The sequence below is a fragment of the Brassica rapa genome, chromosome A01 (assembly GCF_000309985.2).
Source record: "Brassica rapa cultivar Chiifu-401-42 chromosome A01, CAAS_Brap_v3.01, whole genome shotgun sequence".
Classification (NCBI taxonomy): domain Eukaryota; kingdom Viridiplantae; phylum Streptophyta; class Magnoliopsida; order Brassicales; family Brassicaceae; genus Brassica; species Brassica rapa.
Genome location: NC_024795.2, coordinates 4,713,503 through 4,736,912, shown reverse-complemented (window position 1 = coordinate 4,736,912; position 23,410 = coordinate 4,713,503). Strand labels below are relative to the sequence as shown.

Sequence of the window (23,410 nt, the reverse complement as noted above, 5' to 3'; positions counted from 1 at the left end):
AAGAGGACGCATTTCAGCTTCAGTATCCCTGGAAATTCGACTTCAATAATCTCCGTGTGTCACTTACAAAGTTGGTGGATTCAAAATTAATTAGGTGCAAAAAAAAAAACGTGTGTCACTTACAAAGTTGGTGGATTTAAAATTTCCTCGCTAAATCCAAGTAAATAGTTTCCTCGTAAATAAGACGCGAAGTTTACGTCCACTTTACGAGGAACGTACGTGAAACATGATATCATCGTTATTTCCTCGTAAATGACACGTCACATTACATCGACTTTACGACGAACGGTTTTTGTTGTTAGTTTACGAGGAAATAACGATGATACCGTTATTCACGTAAAATCCTCGTAAAGTTGACGTAAATTTACGAGGGTTTTTTTTCCTCGTTAATATTCCTCGTTAAGCTTGAGTTTTCTTGTAGTATTGTTATTATGATTTTTTAACAAAGTTTTAAAATAATTTGAGACGACAATGCATGGTATCCAACTTTTCTTATTATTCTGATTATAATCAATTGTTTAACGAAGGTACAACTCTTAGCTGAGTTGGTATGTTGATGACAAAAAAAAGATCAGAAAGTTGTTGAGAAAGCTAAAAAAACAAGTGATCGCAACTAACTTCACCAATCTTCTTAAAGTTCCATAGATAGGTGAATGCTAGGGACAAATTTCATTTACTGAAATTGTTAGAAATATAGTCTTAAGCACAAGTGCATCTCTGTAACAGGTAGAATCACCATTCCATTAAAAGGCCAGAGATAAGCTATCAATAATCTGAAAAGTTCACTTTAGAGAATGATGACTCGAGCTCTAAAAGTCCACGAACAATCACTACATATCTAATGAGTTGAACTTGCCATAGAAGAAAAAGTTAGCTTAAGCTTGACTTGGTGCGTGAGAAGATGCATGGCGGCCAAGTTATGGCGAATAGGAAAGGTAATTCTTAAGACCAATGTCACTTTCAATTTGAATTAAATCAATTTCAGAAATCCCGAAATGAAATAGTCAAAGGATTTTGCCACACTGCTTAATTTCGAGCCTTTGATGGAGTGCAAATATCCTTTTGTGATGAGTAGTAGAACAAAAATGAAATTATTTTTTGCATTTCACATAATGTATATGAATAACTTCCCATCTTAGGCCGTATTTTTCTGCATAAAAGCATTGTTGAATACTTAACTGAAAACTGAATAAATAATACTTCTGTCAATAATTGCAAACCAAAGTTCTTTCGATTTATTTAAACAAAGGTGAAAGCGACAATGGATGGTTGATATGGGGGATTCGAACCTTTGCTGAGCATAAGAAGACATTGTAGTGAAAGAATCTTATCTCACTGATTCAATGGACTGTTCATCTCTCACATCCCAAATCCCAAAATGCCTCTTTAGTTTATTTATTTTTAACATCAATTTTTTTTTTTGCATACCAACAAATACATATCTCAGTTTTGGTTTTTACACGAATCTTGGTCGGTATGTTTCTGTCCTCTTTTAAAGCAGAAACAAGTAAATTTGCATTTTCTTACTTTAAAACCCTAATAACTGCTGATAGATGAACGCAAGTACTCGACAAAAAAGAAAGATGAACGCAAGTGACATAATTATAAAGATTTAAAATTTGGCATTGGATCTCTAAGTGAGATTAACTTAACCGGTTAGAGCAAAAAATATTCGGGTTGATATAAGAATACATTTTGAATATGATCGTTGTAGATTTTTTTTTATATATTTTGTGATAGTATTAGTACATATATTAATGTCATGATTGGTGTAAATCCTATCAAGTATAAATCGAAAACCCACGTCTCGAGTATATCAAAATAAAGGTTACGTATGAATATGATGCTAGATATGGTGAGGAAGCGGGGACCAAAACTAGAAGAAAAACAACATAATAATGGCCTATTTTGAAATGTTTCTGAATTTCACATGTGGGGGTCCGAGACAAGATAATGTCAAAAAAAAACATTTACAATTTTTGGTAGTTGTACCAAAATTCGGGTAAAAAAATTAGTGAAAAGAGAGTACTACTATATTGATATATTGAAACAGAAAATAAATAAATAAAGATGAATGTGGAGACAGAAATAGATCTGAGTAAGAAGCAACATGCAACGAATTAAAAAGAATTCACATGCCTTCTCTATCTCTTCTTCCATTTGTGGTCCTCAAATCTTCTTCCATTTCTGGACTCATGTTGCCTTTACCCTAAGTTTATGGTAACGTTTCTTTGTTCTATATATATGTATTTTATAGATTAAAACGAACTATAAGTATATATAACTGCGATCGAGAAATAGATACATGCACACACGCAGAAGCAACATCACCAAGAAAAATTTAGGTAGAGGTAAGATCATTTTTCCTCAACATTAATCTCTATTCTCTCGCTCTCATAATGCCTTTCTCGAGCATTGAACATTTACGCGTTACACTTGCAGTGCCTTCACGGACCAGAAAAACTTCAAGATCAAAGGCCTGTAATTAACATCACAGGTTATTTATGCAAACGATGCACAAAGCTTACAGAAAACTTATTCAATCAAAATTTTGATATTAGATCAAGTTTCACGTTACGTTATCCATAATCACTATCGAAAAGCACAAATAAGCAATTACAAAAAAATTGAAATTGATTCAGATAATAAAAAAAGAGTAGTAATCTCTCTGTTATAAAAACAAATTTTAAATAGTATATTACTTGAAATTAAATATAATTGATGAATAAAATGAATATATTAATAAATTTTATGAAAATAACATAAAATAAAATTTCTAACATATAATCAGACACAATAACAAATATTATTAAGCAGTTATTGTATAATTTTCTATTTGTCATAAATATTTCAATATGGGTTAAAAGAGACATGTCGCAGTCATATTAATTATTAACTTTGAAATATAATACTTTGTATAATAGGCTGTCCAAAAAACACTTTGTATAATAGATTAGGATATGTATAACATGTGGATAAATTAATTATTTGAAACCTAAAAGTAATCATCTACAGAATATGTATATTTGAATTTAAATTAAGATTGCATTAGTTTTTAATAAAATTGGTAACACATAAGTAAGAAACCCCAAAAAACAATTAAGAGATTCGAAATAACTTAGAATGCCCTTTAAAAAAAAAAAAAGCAGTCCTTCTAACTGAATAAAGGATTCTAAACACATTTTTAAAATGTCATATTTTAAAAAACTAAATATATTGACTCATAAGATATGAATTTTAATGAATCCTATAAATAAATATTAGTGGGTGAACTTTTAAACTGAAAGAGACAATTTTACTTTAATAACAAAATTTAGTTATAGTACTTATTACATTTCCCTTAAAACGTCGACAAAAAAAAAACATTTCCCTTAAAACAAACCCAAAAAATATTATATAAAAAAAGCTATAATATCTTTTCATTTTAGGATTAGTAATATGTATATCAGCGCAATACTCCAAAACCCTAAAGCATATGGAAATGGAAAGAACAAACTGTCTTCTTAAGATTATGGCAGCAAATTACTGGAAATCTTATTTTGTTATAAAACACTTCTTATATATAATTTGAAGACATTTATAAATAGTTCAAAAGTTTTGAGCTAGCATTCAAAAGTTATAGATACATTTTTAAATATGAATTTAATGTCGATAATAAAATACTCCATTTGTTTTAAGATAATCCATGTTTTAGAAAAAAATTGTTTCAGTAAAATACATTTTTATATTTAATATATTTTTATTAGATAATTAATGGTGAATTATAAATTTTTAAAAATTAACTGTGTTTTAAACTTCTATTGGCTATAATTTGTAGGAATAGTTAATCACAAAATAATTTTTTTTTTTGCAAACACAAAATAATACATTTATAAGCAAAATTTAATATGTTTTAGTAATATGTGTGAAAATTCTAAGTCATAGTCATTTTGTAACATAAAGAGTATAAATTGACTCCAATAAACTGTAGTTGGAATTCGAAGACAAAAATAAAACAAAACAGTAGGCCTAACAATATTCATTGCAAGGAAGCCAAGCATGAAATATAATGGATTTAATTGTGATAGACAACTAAAACAAATTGAAGTTCAGAATTTAACACAAATGCAATTTAGGATGTAAACAACCTCTGTATGAATGGATATGGATATGAAAGGCCTCAAGTGTGTCACGAATGTGAAATGTCACGGTGGCTTGTGCCCTAGTCGAAGTTCAAGATCAGGCTCATTCACTGATGTTCTCGTCGTCTCTTTCATCGAGCCAGCTTTCTCATCATCTCCTGTCGGATATTGTATAAGCCTAGGAGGAACCTCTACCGACGAGTTCAACAACGAAAACTCAAGGTTGCTCGAAGGAAACGGCGTAGTACCATAAAAATTCACCATATCACTGGAATTACCAAACATGCCATTAGGGTTTTGCAATTGGTTGAAGTGGGAGAAGCCTTCACTGTTACTCGCCGTGGATTGGATTATAAGCGTTGTCGACGGTGGAACACAAGAACTGAGAAACGTTGTCCTACCGCCTCCGCTGCCGCCACCGCTTCTAACCGCTGGACCTTGATGAGCCTTAGAGGCACGGTCACGGCGGTGGACATTCATGTGACCGCCTAAGGCTTGAGCAGAACGGAACTCACGGCGGCAGAAATTGCAAGTGTAAGATCTTGGAGGCCAAGTGGTACCATAGATGTTGCCTTTAGTGTCTTGCTCGAAAGCTTTGACTTCCCAAGATTCATCATCATCCTCCAGTTCTTCGTTTTTGCTATGATTCCACATCCATGCACCACCGTGCATTCAAGGATGAGTTTTTTTTTTGTTAAAGAAAAATCTCAGTAGAGAAGATGGAGAATAAGAAGAGAAGATGGGGTTGATAGATAATGATGTAAATAATAAATATAGAGATGGACCCGAAATATATAGATATGCCATTTATCTTTATCATTTTCAGTAAATGAAAAAGTATGTTGAACCATTTGAAATTGCACAGAGAGTAAGAGGGTACACAATTTGATTGTAAACTTTAAATTTCACATTTTAAATTAGCAAAAAAGCTTTTTAATATCAAAATAATACTATCTTTCTATTACAATATTCATTGCATATATAGTTTCTCAACTACAAATATAAGAAAATTGAAAAGGTGTCCGCTATTTGTTGGCTTACATATATTTTATTTAACATTTTGCCAAAAAACTTACATACATTTCGTTAATATTGAAAATTGTTTGAATATATATAGTTAGCTATTGTACGAAACTTAACATTACAACTTTAGCTCCTACATATCTATGCTTTATAGGCTTTATAAGCTGTGTTCATCTTGTATACCTTAATCGGATATTTATAATAATTTTAACATAATATTGCTATATGCATTTAACATAGGAAATCAGTCAAAAACAAACAAGCGTGTAAATTATAAATAGGTGGAGATTTAAAGAGAAAAAGTTAGTTGTGACTTTGATGTCCTATGTAAGGTTATGAGTCTTATGACAAAGTTTGTTTGCTTTAAATGGTGAGGCAAAGATCTTATCTTTGCGTGATTACTACTAAGATTCTCTTGTTAGAATCTGACAAATGGCTCGTGTAGCTTTACACCGTCAAATAAACACCATATATTTTAGATAATTATCCTACATACTGAGACCTATATTATAGACATCATAAAATGTACACATTTGTGGTAAGTAGGATTTAATAAATATCGATTTCAATGTTTTATGTAGGAAAAATAACTTGTCTTGTACCAAATGAAAAGTTTAAAATTCAGGAAGTATAAAAACAATCAAATTTGGGGAAAGCGGAAAAGGAAATATAAAAAGACCAGAAGAGCTGAAAATGATGTGTCTTAATGTCCGATAAATATTTACCATATTAAAGTTAGTGGTGCATTGGTGTCGTTGGCAGTTTAATTTTTTTTTTTTTTTTTTTTGAAACACCATTGGCCAGCATTATCGGTATCGAGTTCCGGGTTTTAGTGAGTTTTTGCGGGTTTCTAAATATTGGGTTTTTCATAAAACTCAAACCGGATTTTTTCTGGGTCACCGGGTTTACCGGTTCAACCGCGGGTCCGGATCGGATTTCAAAATACTGGTTGGCAGTTTAGTTAGATCTAGTGTTTTGAAATCCAATCCGGATCCGCGGTTGAACCAGTAATCACGGTGACCCAGAAAAAATTCGGTTTGGGTTTTATGAAAAACCCAATATTTAGAAACCCGTAAAAACCCGCAAAAATCTACTAAAACCCGGAACCTGATACCGCTTGAACCGTCGGTTGAACCAATAAATAACTTTTACTCATTTTTTAATTTTTAGATTATGTTTTATATTCTAAGTTTTCAATTAAAAAGTTAGGTGCTGACAAAAATAAAGATGTTAGGTTTTCCATTTTCAGTTTTGTATTTGTGATTTTTAAATTTTGAAAAAGATTTTTCACTATGCCAAAAAATAAAATGAACGATGATAGAGATAATCAAATTTAGTTGATGTGATTTGGTGTTAGTTTATTTCTGTTATTGATAATTTATTACAATGATCTTTTAATTTTAGTTTATTTTGAATTTGAAGTTAATTTATTCTTCACATTAGATGTTTGTAATCTTGATTATTTCTTCACATTAAAATTTGTGAGTTTTATATCTTGATTTTTTTAGATGTCATAACTCTTAATTTGTTACAGAAAATTTTAAATAGTCTAAACTATTTTTTTTGATATTTTTCATGTCAAATGAAAATAAAAATATAAAAATTAAAGTTAAGTATTTGTTAAATACTTTTTAAACATAAAGTATATACATATCCAAACTATTATTTTATGTTTTAAAAATATTTAGAAAATACTAAACTTTAGTTTTTATATTTTTATTTTCATAGCTAATATATTATTATATAATAAAATTAATTTATTTATTAATTCGCGGTTCATCCGCAGTCGATCCAGTAATCCAACGATCCGGTAAGTCGTCCGGTTCAATATCCGGGTCGGGTTTAAAAATATTGGTTAGATCTCAACTAAATTACACTAAAGGAAAAGCGACCTGGTTTTTCCTTAGGAATTATACAATCAATGAGAAATGACGGCCCATATAAAAGGGGAATGTCGATCCTGGCGTTTGTTTCAAATGGGCCATTAGAGACATAGTTTAGACCCTATAAGTTATAACTATATTAGCCGTTGGTCTGTGAAGGGGTGCCAAGATGTTTGAATGTGAGACAGCGAAGCTACAAAGCCATTTGCAGCGGTTAAGTCGGTTCTTCTTCTAGATCATGGCGTTTGTGGATGCGGGACTCCTGCGATAGTGGTGAAGTGTCGACATATCCTCATGAAGTCACGAATAATTGGTTTTGTCTATCACTAGTGTTCATTGGCGTCAGAGCTTTCTGTTTCCATATCTTTTTTCCACAATGTTTTTTCTGATTTTTCAATTTGCATGTTGTTATCTTTTTGCCGGATCCTTATAACCGAGAACCACTGTTTTCCAGTTAACCTGAATTGTACTGGTTCCAGTTATCTCTTTAGGTTGTTTTTAATAGATTAATTATAAATTTATAATTGAAACAATTGGTTAACTAATTCATAATAGTTCCATACTTCCATTAATTTAAAAACAATGACTTTGATGTGTGTCAATGGCATATTATTATATACAAAGTAACAACAATCCTTATTTACAATCGATTAGTACTCAGTTTATACTAATTTCAGTAATTTGAGTAGCTTAATCGGTTAAATTAGTCTTAAACCCTCAGTTGAATTAAAAACAAACACATTAAAGCACATCATTTTAAATTAGCTGAAATGATCACATGGAGTTATCAAAGCATACATTGATGTTTGAGCTGCGGGAATCGCACGTGTCCACATGAGAAGTTCTGACTCTAATTGGCTAGATTTGAATGGCAATTTCAGAGTGATCGAAGTGTTTGAAATCACGTGTTGCGTGTTCGATGTGCCTATCTATCTAATCCATTGCCTTCGTGTCCGTACTTCCAGGTAAAATAAGCACGGACACTGATTTTATCTTTATTTTTCGTTCCCTACTTACTGAAATACATAAAGCTAGATATCAATTTTTAAAAATATATCTAAACTTATATACATGCATAAAACTAAAAATTCAAATTTTCATAAATAATTTTCATCTATTTTTAAATATTTAAGTTAGAATAATCTTTATAGAATAGTGATTATAATTTTAAGAAATTTAAAACCTAAAATTTAAAACTAATTTAAATAAATAATGTATACAAATTTATATAAAATTATATACAATTAAAATATATAAACTATGGATGTAATTATAATTTTATTAAACAAAATTTTCAAACAAAAATAATCAAAACGTATGTCAAAATTAAGTAATAAATTATTTATGTACTTTTTTCCACGAGTATTTGCGTACTGCTTTGAAAAATGTTCACGCATGTGAATACTGGACCGTTAGTTATTTTTTTCTTAAAATAAGATGACTTTATGCAAATGGCAATACTTGTCGGCTGACAATATACTCTCTCCCTTCCTAATTTTTCACATTTTTTAATAAAATATATTAAAATTTAGCTATAAATACATAATTTTTTGTAATTTTATATTTTCTATATTTTTAAATCAATAAAATTTTAAAAAATGTTTAGATTAGCTAATCTTAGAGGTATAAATGTGTTTTATCTTTCAATAAAGTGAGTGTAAAAATGGTTAGTGTAAACATGAAAAATGATATTATGAATGTGGTATTTTGGCAATTTTCCAAAATTATTTGTATTTTACACTATAGTCTTCATATTTGTCATAATAAATCAAATCCGTAATTTTTTTTTAAATAACTAGCACATATATAAACATATTACAGAAATATTAATTAATAAAATCTTACACTAAAATATAAATGATAAATACAAATACATAATTAAATATTATACTACAAGCAAAATACGTCATTATTTCATAAAATTATTTTCGTAATGTTCTATCTTCGGTTACACAAAATTTGTTTGGATAATATTTTAAAGATTTTGGAGGTTCCGAAGAAAATTTAACATATTATTAGTTTTGTTTTAATATTTAAATTGTGTAATAATTATGTCTTCATGTACATTTTTAAACATTTATTAAGTTTCTTTTATAATATACTTGTTGCTAATTCTAATTTTGAAATATTATAAATCTTAATCTAAAATTTTTATTTAATTTTATGTGTAAAACTTGAATTTATAAAAACAAATTTTAAATATTTATGAGATATTAAAAATTTAAGGATTGAAACGATAAACAAGAAAATATTTAAAAATCATAAATGTGATGTGTAATTAATTGTAAAGACCGAAATGCAAATGAAAAGATGAAACTTCAAACTTGAAGTTTTGAGTAGTGAAACTTCAAATTTGTTCAAAATTCTAAATTTGAATCTTTGAAGTTTATTTATAGAGAGCAAATAATTCTGTATTATTTCTAAATTTAAAATTATAGAATTTCCTTTTGAGATACTGTAAGTAAGCATAAAACGTACGTGAATTTAAAAGAAGCTTAAAAGTCATTGGAAAGATGGGAATCGTCGTAAATAGGTGGAGGGCAGTTAAGTGTCCTGCAAGTTGATCTTATTCATAATTAAACTTTAAATGTATTATCAAAACATAAAAACATCAGTATTGACCAAGTACAAAAACATATATTAAATTAACTATTTGAGTTAATTATTCATGTAACATATAAGTTTTTAGGTATTCAATAATATTTAGTGTATTTTGGATACATATTAGAAATTGAGATTAAGTTTGGTAAAAATTCTTTTTGGGGATTTTTCGTAACTCAAAATACCGTAAAACAAGATCCATTTGATATTTATGTCGCATTCAGATAGATTTGGATTCATTTTTATCGGGTTGAGTTCGGTCCGGATTGATTTATTTACTCAGTCCTATTAAAAAAAGAAAAATCTATCTAGTTGATAGGATTTTTTTTTCTAAAACAGAATATATATATATATATATATATTTAAAAGGTTTTACACCACAAAATATTTCTCTAAATCCTAGTACCTAAAACTAGGCATGGGACTTATTATCCGAAATCCGGATATCTTAATTTTTAGGTCCGGATATCCGTATCCAAATCCGTATTTTTAAAACAAATTAAAATTTTAAATTTCAATATTTGATATATTAATATTTATACATTAATTAATCTTATAATATTATATTTTATTTTTTACAATATTATAGACATATATAAATATATTTATAAATATTTAATTTACGTATTATATTTAAAAATAGTATTTTTTAAAAAAATATTATTTTTAAAAAATATTATTTTAAAAAATATTATTTTGAATATCATGTTTCCTCGTAAAACTTTAAAAATCAATGTAGGCTGTGAATGTGATCCAGAACAAATGCAGATTTAATGCAGACCATTTAATAACTGCATTAGTTACCCATTCATGTTTAAAATGCAGAACTGAATAAAGTAAAAAAAATAAAAACTCCCTTGCATGCAGATTGGTTTTGTTCTTTGGTTTCTTGTCCTGCAGATTTTAAGGGAAATGGTGCTGGCGAGAGGCAGAGGACCAATAAGGGCTTGAGTTTTTTTTTAATCATTGATTATAAATACTTTTCATTATTGCACTTCATTTATTTAACAAATTAATTGTTCTCATAGTAGTGAAATCTACTAGTATTTTTCATTCTTACGTTATAGTAGTAGACATTTTTTATTAAAAATAAAAAATGATAATTATCTTGTGTCTAATCAAATTTTATATTTTCAGGTTGTCTTTACATCAATTAAAAGAATTCAAAAACTCAAAGAGTATTTTTAATTAGTTCATTAAATAAATAAATAAAATATTCTTTTAAAAGTTTTAATATAACCTTCAAAAAAGTTTATAACTGTCATATAAATTTAAAATTAAATAAATAAACATAATATTGTTATTAATAATATTATATTAATAATTAATATTGGTGTATAAGTAGTATGTTTAGAATATTTGGTATTTCTAATACTAAATATAATTAATATATTTAGGTATAGAAATTGTATTTCAGATATTCGAGTACCCGTTCGGTTCTTTATTTGGTTCTAGTTCGGTTTCGTTTTTTCGGGTACAAAAATATAAGAATCATTCGGTTATTTTTTAACTTTGGTTTCGGATTCGTTTTTTTGTTTTGTTCCGGTTTGGTTTTTGGTTCTTGGTTTTTATGCTCATGCCTAATTATTTCTATGGTTCAAAAGGTAAAAAATAACCGAAAATCGAGTAAAGATACAAAAAATGAGAATAAAATAAGAATACTCACTATAATTTTTGTAATTGTGATGAATTTTTATATAATGGACAATTTTACTATAGTTATTGTTATTTTTAACATTATATTTATTACTTATTTATAACAATTATATTTAATTTGGATATTTAATTTTCATTAAAAAGCAACATGTATTAAATTACAATAATTATTAAATTATCTTGATCTGCATTTGTTCGGTTTGATCTGCATTTGATCTGCATGATCTGCATGATCTGCATTTGTTCTGCTTGATCTGCATTTTTGTTTGATCTGCGTTTTTTGATCTGCGTCACCCATTCGAACCCGTAATAATAACATACCCACATACAAACATCTCCCATTCGTCTTTTCTCATGTCTCATTCATCTCTTCTCATCTCTCATTCGGACATCAATGGTGATACCATTAATATCGATTTAGAGAATTATTTTTTACATTATGAAATTGTTTTTCTTCTTCTACTTTAGTTAGTTTTTTTTTAATGTGTTCAAGATATGCAGGCATGAAAGAAGATGATGCTGGTGAGGTTCTTGTGTAGCAATGTGTTATATATATATATATATTCTTTCTTACATCAATAAATTTTGAAAATTTCTAGAAAAACTTGTATATATACCTTAGAAGAAACTTTTGTTGAGAACATATATATATGTCTATGATAGTCAATAAAAATATTTAATAAATTCATACAATATTTATTAAATCTATTTGGCTTTTAAAAATCTATCAACTTTAATAATTATCAAACTCCACATAAATTTTGGTTCCAATAACCCCTTCCCAGTCTCGCTGGAAAATTTTATTGCACGACCTTTTCATTAAAATTGGCAAAAAGGGTAGGTTTATAATATTATTACATAAGGAAAGTACGAATATAAAATGCAGTGATTATTTTTGTAGTTTTTCTTCTTACTTCATATGGTAAAAGATTACTATTCTTGTTATTATGTCTCACTTTTTTGAAAATTTATAATGACTCACTTTTACGAGATTACTACCAATCGCATTATATATATCCATGTTATTTAATTACATGTACACTATTTAAATGAATAGATAAGATGAAAAATCATTATCGTTTCTAGTGATCATAATGTATTTTTGTTAATTTTATGCTATAAATGAGTACTAAAATGAGAAAAATAGTAGCATAAATTTCCGTTGACAAACATAAATATGTAGGCACTTGCAAGGTTGTAAAGCGACGACCATCTATCTTTAGACTAAAGCGACGACCATTCTTTAGACTAAATGTGTATTGTAAATTCAATACCTCATAAATTTAATTCAATACCTTATTTAATTACATGTACACTATTTAGCTTAACTTCTTATCATACAGAACAAATTTAATTAAGAAGTTCAATACCTCATAAATTTCCGTTGACAAACATAAATATGTAGGCACTTGCAAGGTTGTAAAGCGACGACCATCTATCTTTAGACTTAATGTGTATTGAATATCTTACCCGGAACATGTTATGAATATAACTAAATGAAGGCATAACAAAAAATTTGTATCATAACCGGGCCTCATAGTCTCTGGTGATAAAGGAACTTCAGCTGAGGTGTCCGCCATCACGAATTTGATTCCTGCCACAGCGGATTTAATATGGTTTTCGTTTGGTCTCCAGAATCTTCCTCGCCAGTTCCGATTGGACGCGGTAGGATAGTCAGACTAAGTGAGAGGTCCGGATACCTGGATTATTAAAAAAAAAATTGTATCATCTTATTTCTTTTATAATTTGAATTAAAAAATAATTTGAGCTAGTTATTGAAGGATAAAAGGTTTATATGAAGAATTCATAATTTTTGTCGTCTAGTTAGTATCCAAAGCTCCGTATTAGAGGCCGACAATTATAGATTTGCGTGATTAATTTAAAAATTAACTAGCTAACGACATTAGTTGATTTATGATGTGATTTATTTAAAGTGGAGGGTTGGTTTTCAAGACCAAATCACCAAAAGTTGTAACTATGGGGACTTCGGACTTAACTACGCATTAAGGCAAGCTAATCACTGATTTCGCGTCCGAAAGTCATTATCCAACTGGTCTTGGTCCAATTCTAGTAGTATTAGTTAAAGATTAGTATTCATTTATATATTTTGTTAATTAGGTTTATGGTGGGAAATGGACAAATTAGCTCATGCATTAAGACTCCATTAAATATTACTCTCTCCGTTTTTTTATATAAGTCGTTTTAGAGGAATTTTTATGTTCCAAATTATATGACGTTTACGATTTTCTATGTAAAATTTATTAACACTTAATGTTATGTGACCAATGATAATATACCTTCTATTTTATTATTGGTTAATTTGTGGTTAGGTAAATAATTAATGATGTTTTTGTTTAGAAAATATAAAAAAATTAATGATTTCTTAATCTATGTGCATAATTCTAAAACGACTTATATTAAAAAACGGAGGGAGTAATGACTTGTTAGAATCACAAAAGGCTCTTAGTCGCCTCGATTATTCGAGTTGGTCAATTGTAACCATGATAAGTGATTAGCTAGCTACTTTTTAATATATCACTCAAAACCATCTTTCATAAACGCATACAAAGCAATAATTTATTTCATAAAACTTTAAATCTACTTTAATTTATTTGATTTAGTGGTTCTATATAAACGCACATATATAAACTAATAACTGTATATGTTAAGCTTAAACCAAAAAAAAAAATGTTAAACATGAATGTGTGTGGTATACACTAATGCATGGGTAATTCGGATAAAACCAAATAGGAAAACAGTAGGATTCGATCAAATTTGAGATGATACTCCTTGTCTTGTATTTTAAGAAAGAAGAGATAACTACTCTACAATCCCAAACTTTAATTTCCATTTACAAAATAAACTAATGTGAAGATTACAAACATCTAATGTGAAAATTTGTGAGTTTTATATCTTGATTTTTTTAGATGTCATAACTCTTAATTTGTTACAGAAAATTTTAAATAGTCTAAACTATTTTTTTTGATATTTTTCATGTCAAATGAAAATAAAAATATAAAAATTAAAGTTAAGTATTTGTTAAATACTTTTTAAACATAAAGTATATACATATCTAAACTATTATTTTATGTTTTAAAAATATTTAGAAAATACTAAACTTTAGTTTTTATATTTTTATTTTCATAGCTAATATATTATTATATAATAAAATTAATTTATTTATTAATTCGCGGTTCATCCGCAGTCGATCCAGTAACCCAACGATCCGGTAAGTCGTCCGGTTCAATATCCGGGTCGGGTTTAAAAATATTGGTTAGATCTCAACTAAATTACACTAAAGGAAAAGCGACCTGGTTTTTCCTTAGGAATTATACAATCAATGAGAAATGACGGCCCATATAAAAGGGGAATGTCGATCCTGGCGTTTGTTTCAAATGGGCCATTAGAGACATAGTTTAGACCCTATAAGTTATAACTATATTAGCCGTTGGTCTGTGAAGGGGTGCCAAGATGTTTGAATGTGAGACAGCGAAGCTACAAAGCCATTTGCAGCGGTTAAGTCGGTTCTTCTTCTAGATCATGGCGTTTGTGGATGCGGGACTCCTGCGATAGTGGTGAAGTGTCGACATATCCTCATGAAGTCACGAATAATTGGTTTTGTCTATCACTAGTGTTCATTGGCGTCAGAGCTTTCTGTTTCCATATCTTTTTTCCACAATGTTTTTTCTGATTTTTCAATTTGCATGTTGTTATCTTTTTGCCGGATCCTTATAACCGAGAACCACTGTTTTCCAGTTAACCTGAATTGTACTGGTTCCAGTTATCTCTTTAGGTTGTTTTTAATAGATTAATTATAAATTTATAATTGAAACAATTGGTTAACTAATTCATAATAGTTCCATACTTCCATTAATTTAAAAACAATGACTTTGATGTGTGTCAATGGCATATTATTATATACAAAGTAACAACAATCCTTATTTACAATCGATTAGTACTCAGTTTATACTAATTTCAGTAATTTGAGTAGCTTAATCGGTTAAATTAGTCTTAAACCCTCAGTTGAATTAAAAACAAACACATTAAAGCACATCATTTTAAATTAGCTGAAATGATCACATGGAGTTATCAAAGCATACATTGATGTTTGAGCTGCGGGAATCGCACGTGTCCACATGAGAAGTTCTGACTCTAATTGGCTAGATTTGAATGGCAATTTCAGAGTGATCGAAGTGTTTGAAATCACGTGTTGCGTGTTCGATGTGCCTATCTATCTAATCCATTGCCTTCGTGTCCGTACTTCCAGGTAAAATAAGCACGGACACTGATTTTATCTTTATTTTTCGTTCCCTACTTACTGAAATACATAAAGCTAGATATCAATTTTTAAAAATATATCTAAACTTATATACATGCATAAAACTAAAAATTCAAATTTTCATAAATAATTTTCATCTATTTTTAAATATTTAAGTTAGAATAATCTTTATAGAATAGTGATTATAATTTTAAGAAATTTAAAACCTAAAATTTAAAACTAATTTAAATAAATAATGTATACAAATTTATATAAAATTATATACAATTAAAATATATAAACTATGGATGTAATTATAATTTTATTAAACAAAATTTTCAAACAAAAATAATCAAAACGTATGTCAAAATTAAGTAATAAATTATTTATGTACTTTTTTCCACGAGTATTTGCGTACTGCTTTGAAAAATGTTCACGCATGTGAATACTGGACCGTTAGTTATTTTTTTCTTAAAATAAGATGACTTTATGCAAATGGCAATACTTGTCGGCTGACAATATACTCTCTCCCTTCCTAATTTTTCACATTTTTAATAAAATATATTAAAATTTAGCTATAAATACATAATTTTTTGTAATTTTATATTTTATATATTTTTAAATCAATAAAATTTTAAAAAATGTTTAGATTAGCTAATCTTAGAGGTATAAATGTGTTTTATCTTTCAATAAAGTGAGTGTAAAAATGGTTAGTGTAAACATGAAAAATGATATTATGAATGTGGTATTTTGGCAATTTTCCAAAATTATTTGTATTTTACACTATAGTCTTCATATTTGTCATAATAAATCAAATCCGTAATTTTTTTTTAAATAACTAGCACATATATAAACATATTACAGAAATATTAATTAATAAAATCTTACACTAAAATATAAATGATAAATACAAATACATAATTAAATATTATACTACAAGCAAAATACGTCATTATTTCATAAAATTATTTTCGTAATGTTCTATCTTCGGTTACACAAAATTTGTTTGGATAATATTTTAAAGATTTTGGAGGTTCCGAAGAAAATTTAACATATTATTAGTTTTGTTTTAATATTTAAATTGTGTAATAATTATGTCTTCATGTACATTTTTAAACATTTATTAAGTTTCTTTTATAATATACTTGTTGCTAATTCTAATTTTGAAATATTATAAATCTTAATCTAAAATTTTTATTTAATTTTATGTGTAAAACTTGAATTTATAAAAACAAATTTTAAATATTTATGAGATATTAAAAATTTAAGGATTGAAACGATAAACAAGAAAATATTTAAAAATCATAAATGTGATGTGTAATTAATTGTAAAGACCGAAATGCAAATGAAAAGATGAAACTTCAAACTTGAAGTTTTGAGTAGTGAAACTTCAAATTTGTTCAAAATTCTAAATTTGAATCTTTGAAGTTTATTTATAGAGAGCAAATAATTCTGTATTATTTCTAAATTTAAAATTATAGAATTTCCTTTTGAGATACTGTAAGTAAGCATAAAACGCACGTGAATTTAAAAGAAGCTTAAAAGTCATTGGAAAGATGGGAATCGTCGTAAATAGGTGGAGGGCAGTTAAGTGTCCTGCAAGTTGATCTTATTCATAATTAAACTTTAAATGTATTATCAAAACATAAAAACATCAGTATTGACCAAGTACAAAAACATATATTAAATTAACTATTTGAGTTAATTATTCATGTAACATATAAGTTTTTAGGTATTCAATAATATTTAGTGTATTTTGGATACATATTAGAAATTGAGATTAAGTTTGGTAAAAATTCTTTTTGGGGATTTTTCGTAACTCAAAATACCGTAAAACAAGATCCATTTGATATTTATGTCGCATTCAGATAGATTTGGATTCATTTTTATCGGGTTGAGTTCGGTCCGGATTGATTTATTTACTCAGTCCTATTAAAAAAAGAAAAATCTATCTAGTTGATAGGATTTTTTTTTCTAAAACAGAATATATATATATATATATTTAAAAGGTTTTACACCACAAAATATTTCTCTAAATCCTAGTACCTAAAACTAGGCATGGGACTTATTATCCGAAATCCGGATATCTTAATTTTTAGGTCCGGATATCCGTATCCAAATCCGTATTTTTAAAACAAATTAAAATTTTAAATTTCAATATTTGATATATTAATATTTATACATTAATTAATCTTATAATATTATATTTTATTTTTACAATATTATAGACATATATAAATATATTTATAAATATTTAATTTACGTATTATATTTAAAAATAGTATTTTTTAAAAAAATATTATTTTTAAAAAATATTATTTTAAAAAATATTATTTTGAATATCATGTTTCCTCGTAAAACTTTAAAAATCAATGTAGGCTGTGAATGTGATCCAGAACAAATGCAGATTTAATGCAGACCATTTAATAACTGCATTAGTTACCCATTCATGTTTAAAATGCAGAACTGAATAAAGTAAAAAAAATAAAAACTCCCTTGCATGCAGATTGGTTTTGTTCTTTGGTTTCTTGTCCTGCAGATTTTAAGGGAAATGGTGCTGGCGAGAGGCAGAGGACCAATAAGGGCTTGAGTTTTTTTTTAATCATTGATTATAAATACTTTTCAATATTGCACTTCATTTATTTAACAAATTAATTGTTCTCATAGTAGTGAAATCTACTAGTATTTTTCATTCTTACGTTATAGTAGTAGACATTTTTTATTAAAAATAAAAAATGATAATTATCTTGTGTCTAATCAAATTTTATATTTTCAGGTTGTCTTTACATCAATTAAAAGAATTCAAAAACTCAAAGAGTATTTTTAATTAGTTCATTAAATAAATAAATAAAATATTCTTTTAAAAGTTTTAATATAACCTTCAAAAAAGTTTATAACTGTCATATAAATTTAAAATTAAATAAATAAACATAATATTGTTATTAATAATATTATATTAATAATTAATATTGGTGTATAAGTAGTATGTTTAGAATATTTGGTATTTCTAATACTAAATATAATTAATATATTTAGGTATAGAAATTGTATTTCAGATATTCGAGTACCCGTTCGGTTCTTTATTTGGTTCTAGTTCGGTTTCGTTTTTTCGGGTACAAAAATATAAGAATCATTCGGTTATTTTTTAACTTTGGTTTCGGATTCGTTTTTTTGTTTTGTTCCGGTTTGGTTTTCGGTTCTTGGTTTTTATGCTCATGCCTAATTATTTCTATGGTTCAAAAGGTAAAAAATAACCGAAAATCGAGTAAAGATACAAAAAATGAGAATAAAATAAGAATACTCACTATAATTTTTGTAATTGTGATGAATTTTTATATAATGGACAATTTTACTATAGTTATTGTTATTTTTAACATTATATTTATTACTTATTTATAACAATTATATTTAATTTGGATATTTAATTTTCATTAAAAAGCAACATGTATTAAATTACAATAATTATTAAATTATCTTGATCTGCATTTGTTCGGTTTGATCTGCATTTGATCTGCATGATCTGCATGATCTGCATTTGTTCTGCTTGATCTGCATTTTTGTTTGATCTGCGTTTTTTGATCTGCGTCACCCATTCGAACCCGTAATAATAACATACCCACATACAAACATCTCCCATTCGTCTTTTCTCATGTCTCATTCATCTCTTCTCATCTCTCATTCGGACATCAATGGTGATACCATTAATATCGATTTAGAGAATTATTTTTTACATTATGAAATTGTTTTTCTTCTTCTACTTTAGTTAGTTTTTTTTTAATGTGTTCAAGATATGCAGGCATGAAAGAAGATGATGCTGGTGAGGTTCTTGTGTAGCAATGTGTTATATATATATATATATTCTTTCTTACATCAATAAATTTTGAAAATTTCTAGAAAAACTTGTATATATACCTTAGAAGAAACTTTTGTTGAGAACATATATATATGTCTATGATAGTCAATAAAAATATTTAATAAATTCATACAATATTTATTAAATCTATTTGGCTTTTAAAAATCTATCAACTTTAATAATTATCAAACTCCACATAAATTTTGGTTCCAATAACCCCTTCCCAGTCTCGCTGGAAAATTTTATTGCACGACCTTTTCATTAAAATTGGCAAAAAGGGTAGGTTTATAATATTATTACATAAGGAAAGTACGAATATAAAATGCAGTGATTATTTTTGTAGTTTTTCTTCTTACTTCATATGGTAAAAGATTACTATTCTTGTTATTATGTCTCACTTTTTTGAAAATTTATAATGACTCACTTTTACGAGATTACTACCAATCGCATTATATATATCCATGTTATTTAATTACATGTACACTATTTAAATGAATAGATAAGATGAAAAATCATTATCGTTTCTAGTGATCATAATGTATTTTTGTTAATTTTATGCTATAAATGAGTACTAAAATGAGAAAAATAGTAGCATAAATTTCCGTTGACAAACATAAATATGTAGGCACTTGCAAGGTTGTAAAGCGACGACCATCTATCTTTAGACTAAAGCGACGACCATTCTTTAGACTAAATGTGTATTGTAAATTCAATACCTCATAAATTTAATTCAATACCTTATTTAATTACATGTACACTATTTAGCTTAACTTCTTATCATACAGAACAAATTTAATTAAGAAGTTCAATACCTCATAAATTTCCGTTGACAAACATAAATATGTAGGCACTTGCAAGGTTGTAAAGCGACGACCATCTATCTTTAGACTTAATGTGTATTGAATATCTTACCCGGAACATGTTATGAATATAACTAAATGAAGGCATAACAAAAAATTTGTATCATAACCGGGCCTCATAGTCTCTGGTGATAAAGGAACTTCAGCTGAGGTGTCCGCCATCACGAATTTGATTCCTGCCACAGCGGATTTAATATGGTTTTCGTTTGGTCTCCAGAATCTTCCTCGCCAGTTCCGATTGGACGCGGTAGGATAGTCAGACTAAGTGAGAGGTCCGGATACCTGGATTATTAAAAAAAAAATTGTATCATCTTATTTCTTTTATAATTTGAATTAAAAAATAATTTGAGCTAGTTATTGAAGGATAAAAGGTTTATATGAAGAATTCATAATTTTTGTCGTCTAGTTAGTATCCAAAGCTCCGTATTAGAGGCCGACAATTATAGATTTGCGTGATTAATTTAAAAATTAACTAGCTAACGACATTAGTTGATTTATGATGTGATTTATTTAAAGTGGAGGGTTGGTTTTCAAGACCAAATCACCAAAAGTTGTAACTATGGGGACTTCGGACTTAACTACGCATTAAGGCAAGCTAATCACTGATTTCGCGTCCGAAAGTCATTATCCAACTGGTCTTGGTCCAATTCTAGTAGTATTAGTTAAAGATTAGTATTCATTTATATATTTTGTTAATTAGGTTTATGGTGGGAAATGGACAAATTAGCTCATGCATTAAGACTCCATTAAATATTACTCTCTCCGTTTTTTTATATAAGTCGTTTTAGAGGAATTTTTATGTTCCAAATTATATGACGTTTACGATTTTCTATGTAAAATTTATTAACACTTAATGTTATGTGACCAATGATAATATACCTTCTATTTTATTATTGGTTAATTTGTGGTTAGGTAAATAATTAATGATGTTTTTGTTTAGAAAATATAAAAAAATTAATGATTTCTTAATCTATGTGCATAATTCTAAAACGACTTATATTAAAAAACGGAGGGAGTAATGACTTGTTAGAATCACAAAAGGCTCTTAGTCGCCTCGATTATTCGAGTTGGTCAATTGTAACCATGATAAGTGATTAGCTAGCTACTTTTTAATATATCACTCAAAACCATCTTTCATAAACGCATACAAAGCAATAATTTATTTCATAAAACTTTAAATCTACTTTAATTTATTTGATTTAGTGGTTCTATATAAACGCACATATATAAACTAATAACTGTATATCTCTTATATATTAATTGAGGAACATTTGAAAAGATGTAACCTCAATTTTGTATTAATTAAAAGAGGCCCCAATGCATAGGTGGCACTCAATTAGGTAGTCAATTATATTCAATTGAAAAATAAGTAGGTCCACATTCGATTTTTATATGTTGTTAGATATATAAGTTGGTCAAACTATATGATATAATGATATGATATGATATTTTCTTTCCTTAAATAAAACCTACGGAATTACCATAAATGACTAATATATATATGACAATTAATGAGTTTAATAATAAAGATTTGATAACAATGTATATCTCCTCCATCATTTTTTGTTTAATTTTATATTATTAAAATAAATTAAACAATCAAATTAGCTATAAAAATAAAATTTAGATTTTTTCGTATATGTTATATTTTGAATTTTTAAAAACGACAATAAATGACTAAAACTATTAAAATTATTATGTTAAAAAATAATGATCAATGGTTTAACATTTTTATTATAAGAAGATACACATGATTTTAAAACCATATGAGTAAAAAATATCATTTAATAATAAATAAATAAATATATATATATATATATATGTATATTAAACACTATATACCATAAGATTACATAAATATTTTAATATTTAAACTTTCAATGAATTTTCAAGAACATTTATAAATTATAAACTTATTAAAGATTTCAGATTGAAAATTTTGTTATCGATGATTTAAATATTTTGTTATAAAACGATATGAACGATCATAGAACCGTATGATTATAATTTCTTATTTAATAAATAACTATACAAAATATACTATTCCTAGAAAAATAGGTTGGTCCATCTTAACTTATATTACACTTTTTATTAAACTAACTATCAAATTGATAAATAACGTATCAAAAAATGTTTTGCACTTTCCTTAAATAAAAGCTACGAAATTACCTAATATGATTAACGTATATGTGAAAATTAATTATAATGAATAATAAATATTTGATAACAATTTTTGTATCTTAGTTCTTTTTTTAATTTTATATTATTAAAATATCTTTAAAAATCACATTAAATATATAATAAAAACATTTATAATTTTTCTTATATGTTATATTTTGAATTTTTCAAAAGGTCTATAAATTATTAGAAATTTGAAGATCCCCACTCTGAAAATTTTGTGATCAATAGATTATTTTTTTGTCATAATAATTTACAAATGATCATAAAATTGTATTAATATGAACTTTTATTTAATATTATAAGAAGATACACATTACTTTAAAACCATATGAGTAAAAAATATCATTTAATAATAAAACATATATATTTATATATATATATATATATATATATATTATACTATATACCATAAGATTACATAAATATTTTAATATTAAAACTTTCAATGAATTTTCAAAAAAATTTATAAATTATAAACTTATTCAAGATTTCACATTGAAAATTTTGTTATCGATGATTTAAATATTCAGTTATAAAATGATATGAATGATCATAGAACTGTATGATTATAAATTCTCATTTAATAAATGACTATATAAAATATACTATTCTTAGAAAAATAGGTTGGTCCATCTTGACTTACATTATATTTTTTATTAAACTAACTATCGAATTGATAAATAATCTACCAAAATTTATTTTGCACTTTCCTTAATTAGAAGCTACGAAATTACCTAATATGATTAACGTATATATGAAAATTAATTATTATGAATAATAAATATTTGATAACAATTTTGGTATCTTAGTTCTTTTTTTTTAATTTTATATTATTGAAAGATATTAAAAAAATCACATTAAATATATAATAAAAACATTTATATTTTTTCTTATATGTTATATTTGAATTTTTCAAAACGTTTATATATTATTAGAAATTTGAATATTCCCACTCTGAAAATTTTGTGATCAAT

At 26.8% G+C, this 23,410-nt stretch overlaps 2 protein-coding genes across 4 annotated transcripts in view; one reads left to right on the top strand and one right to left on the bottom strand.

Annotated features, from left to right (window-relative positions):
- Nucleotides 1-23,410, top strand: part of LOC103856262 (peroxisomal (S)-2-hydroxy-acid oxidase GLO5) — a 382,149-nt gene that overhangs the window by 284,125 nt on the left and 74,614 nt on the right. The gene's annotated exons all lie outside the window — the stretch shown is intronic.
- Nucleotides 1,955-9,026, bottom strand: LOC103855767 (probable transcriptional regulator RABBIT EARS). 3 transcript variants are annotated; one of them, XM_018656806.2, is made up of 2 exons: nt 4,128-9,026; nt 1,955-2,463 (listed from the first exon to the last, which is right to left on the bottom strand). In XM_018656806.2, the coding sequence occupies exon 1, from the start codon at nt 4,791-4,793 to the stop codon at nt 4,185-4,187; it is 609 nt and encodes a 202-aa protein (XP_018512322.1). In that variant the 5' UTR covers nt 4,794-9,026; the 3' UTR covers nt 1,955-2,463; nt 4,128-4,184. The 3 variants fall into 3 exon arrangements, with proteins under 3 accessions (XP_018512322.1, XP_018512327.1, XP_018512318.1); XM_018656811.2 differs by having other exon boundaries at nt 1,955-2,445; nt 4,128-9,025; XM_018656802.2 differs by having other exon boundaries at nt 1,955-2,479; nt 4,128-9,023.

Excerpts from the sequence above, each read along its gene's own strand:
- LOC103855767 (XM_018656806.2), bottom strand. The coding sequence starts at position 4,793 with ATGCACGGTGGTGCATGGATGTGGAATCATAGCAAAAACGAAGAACTG.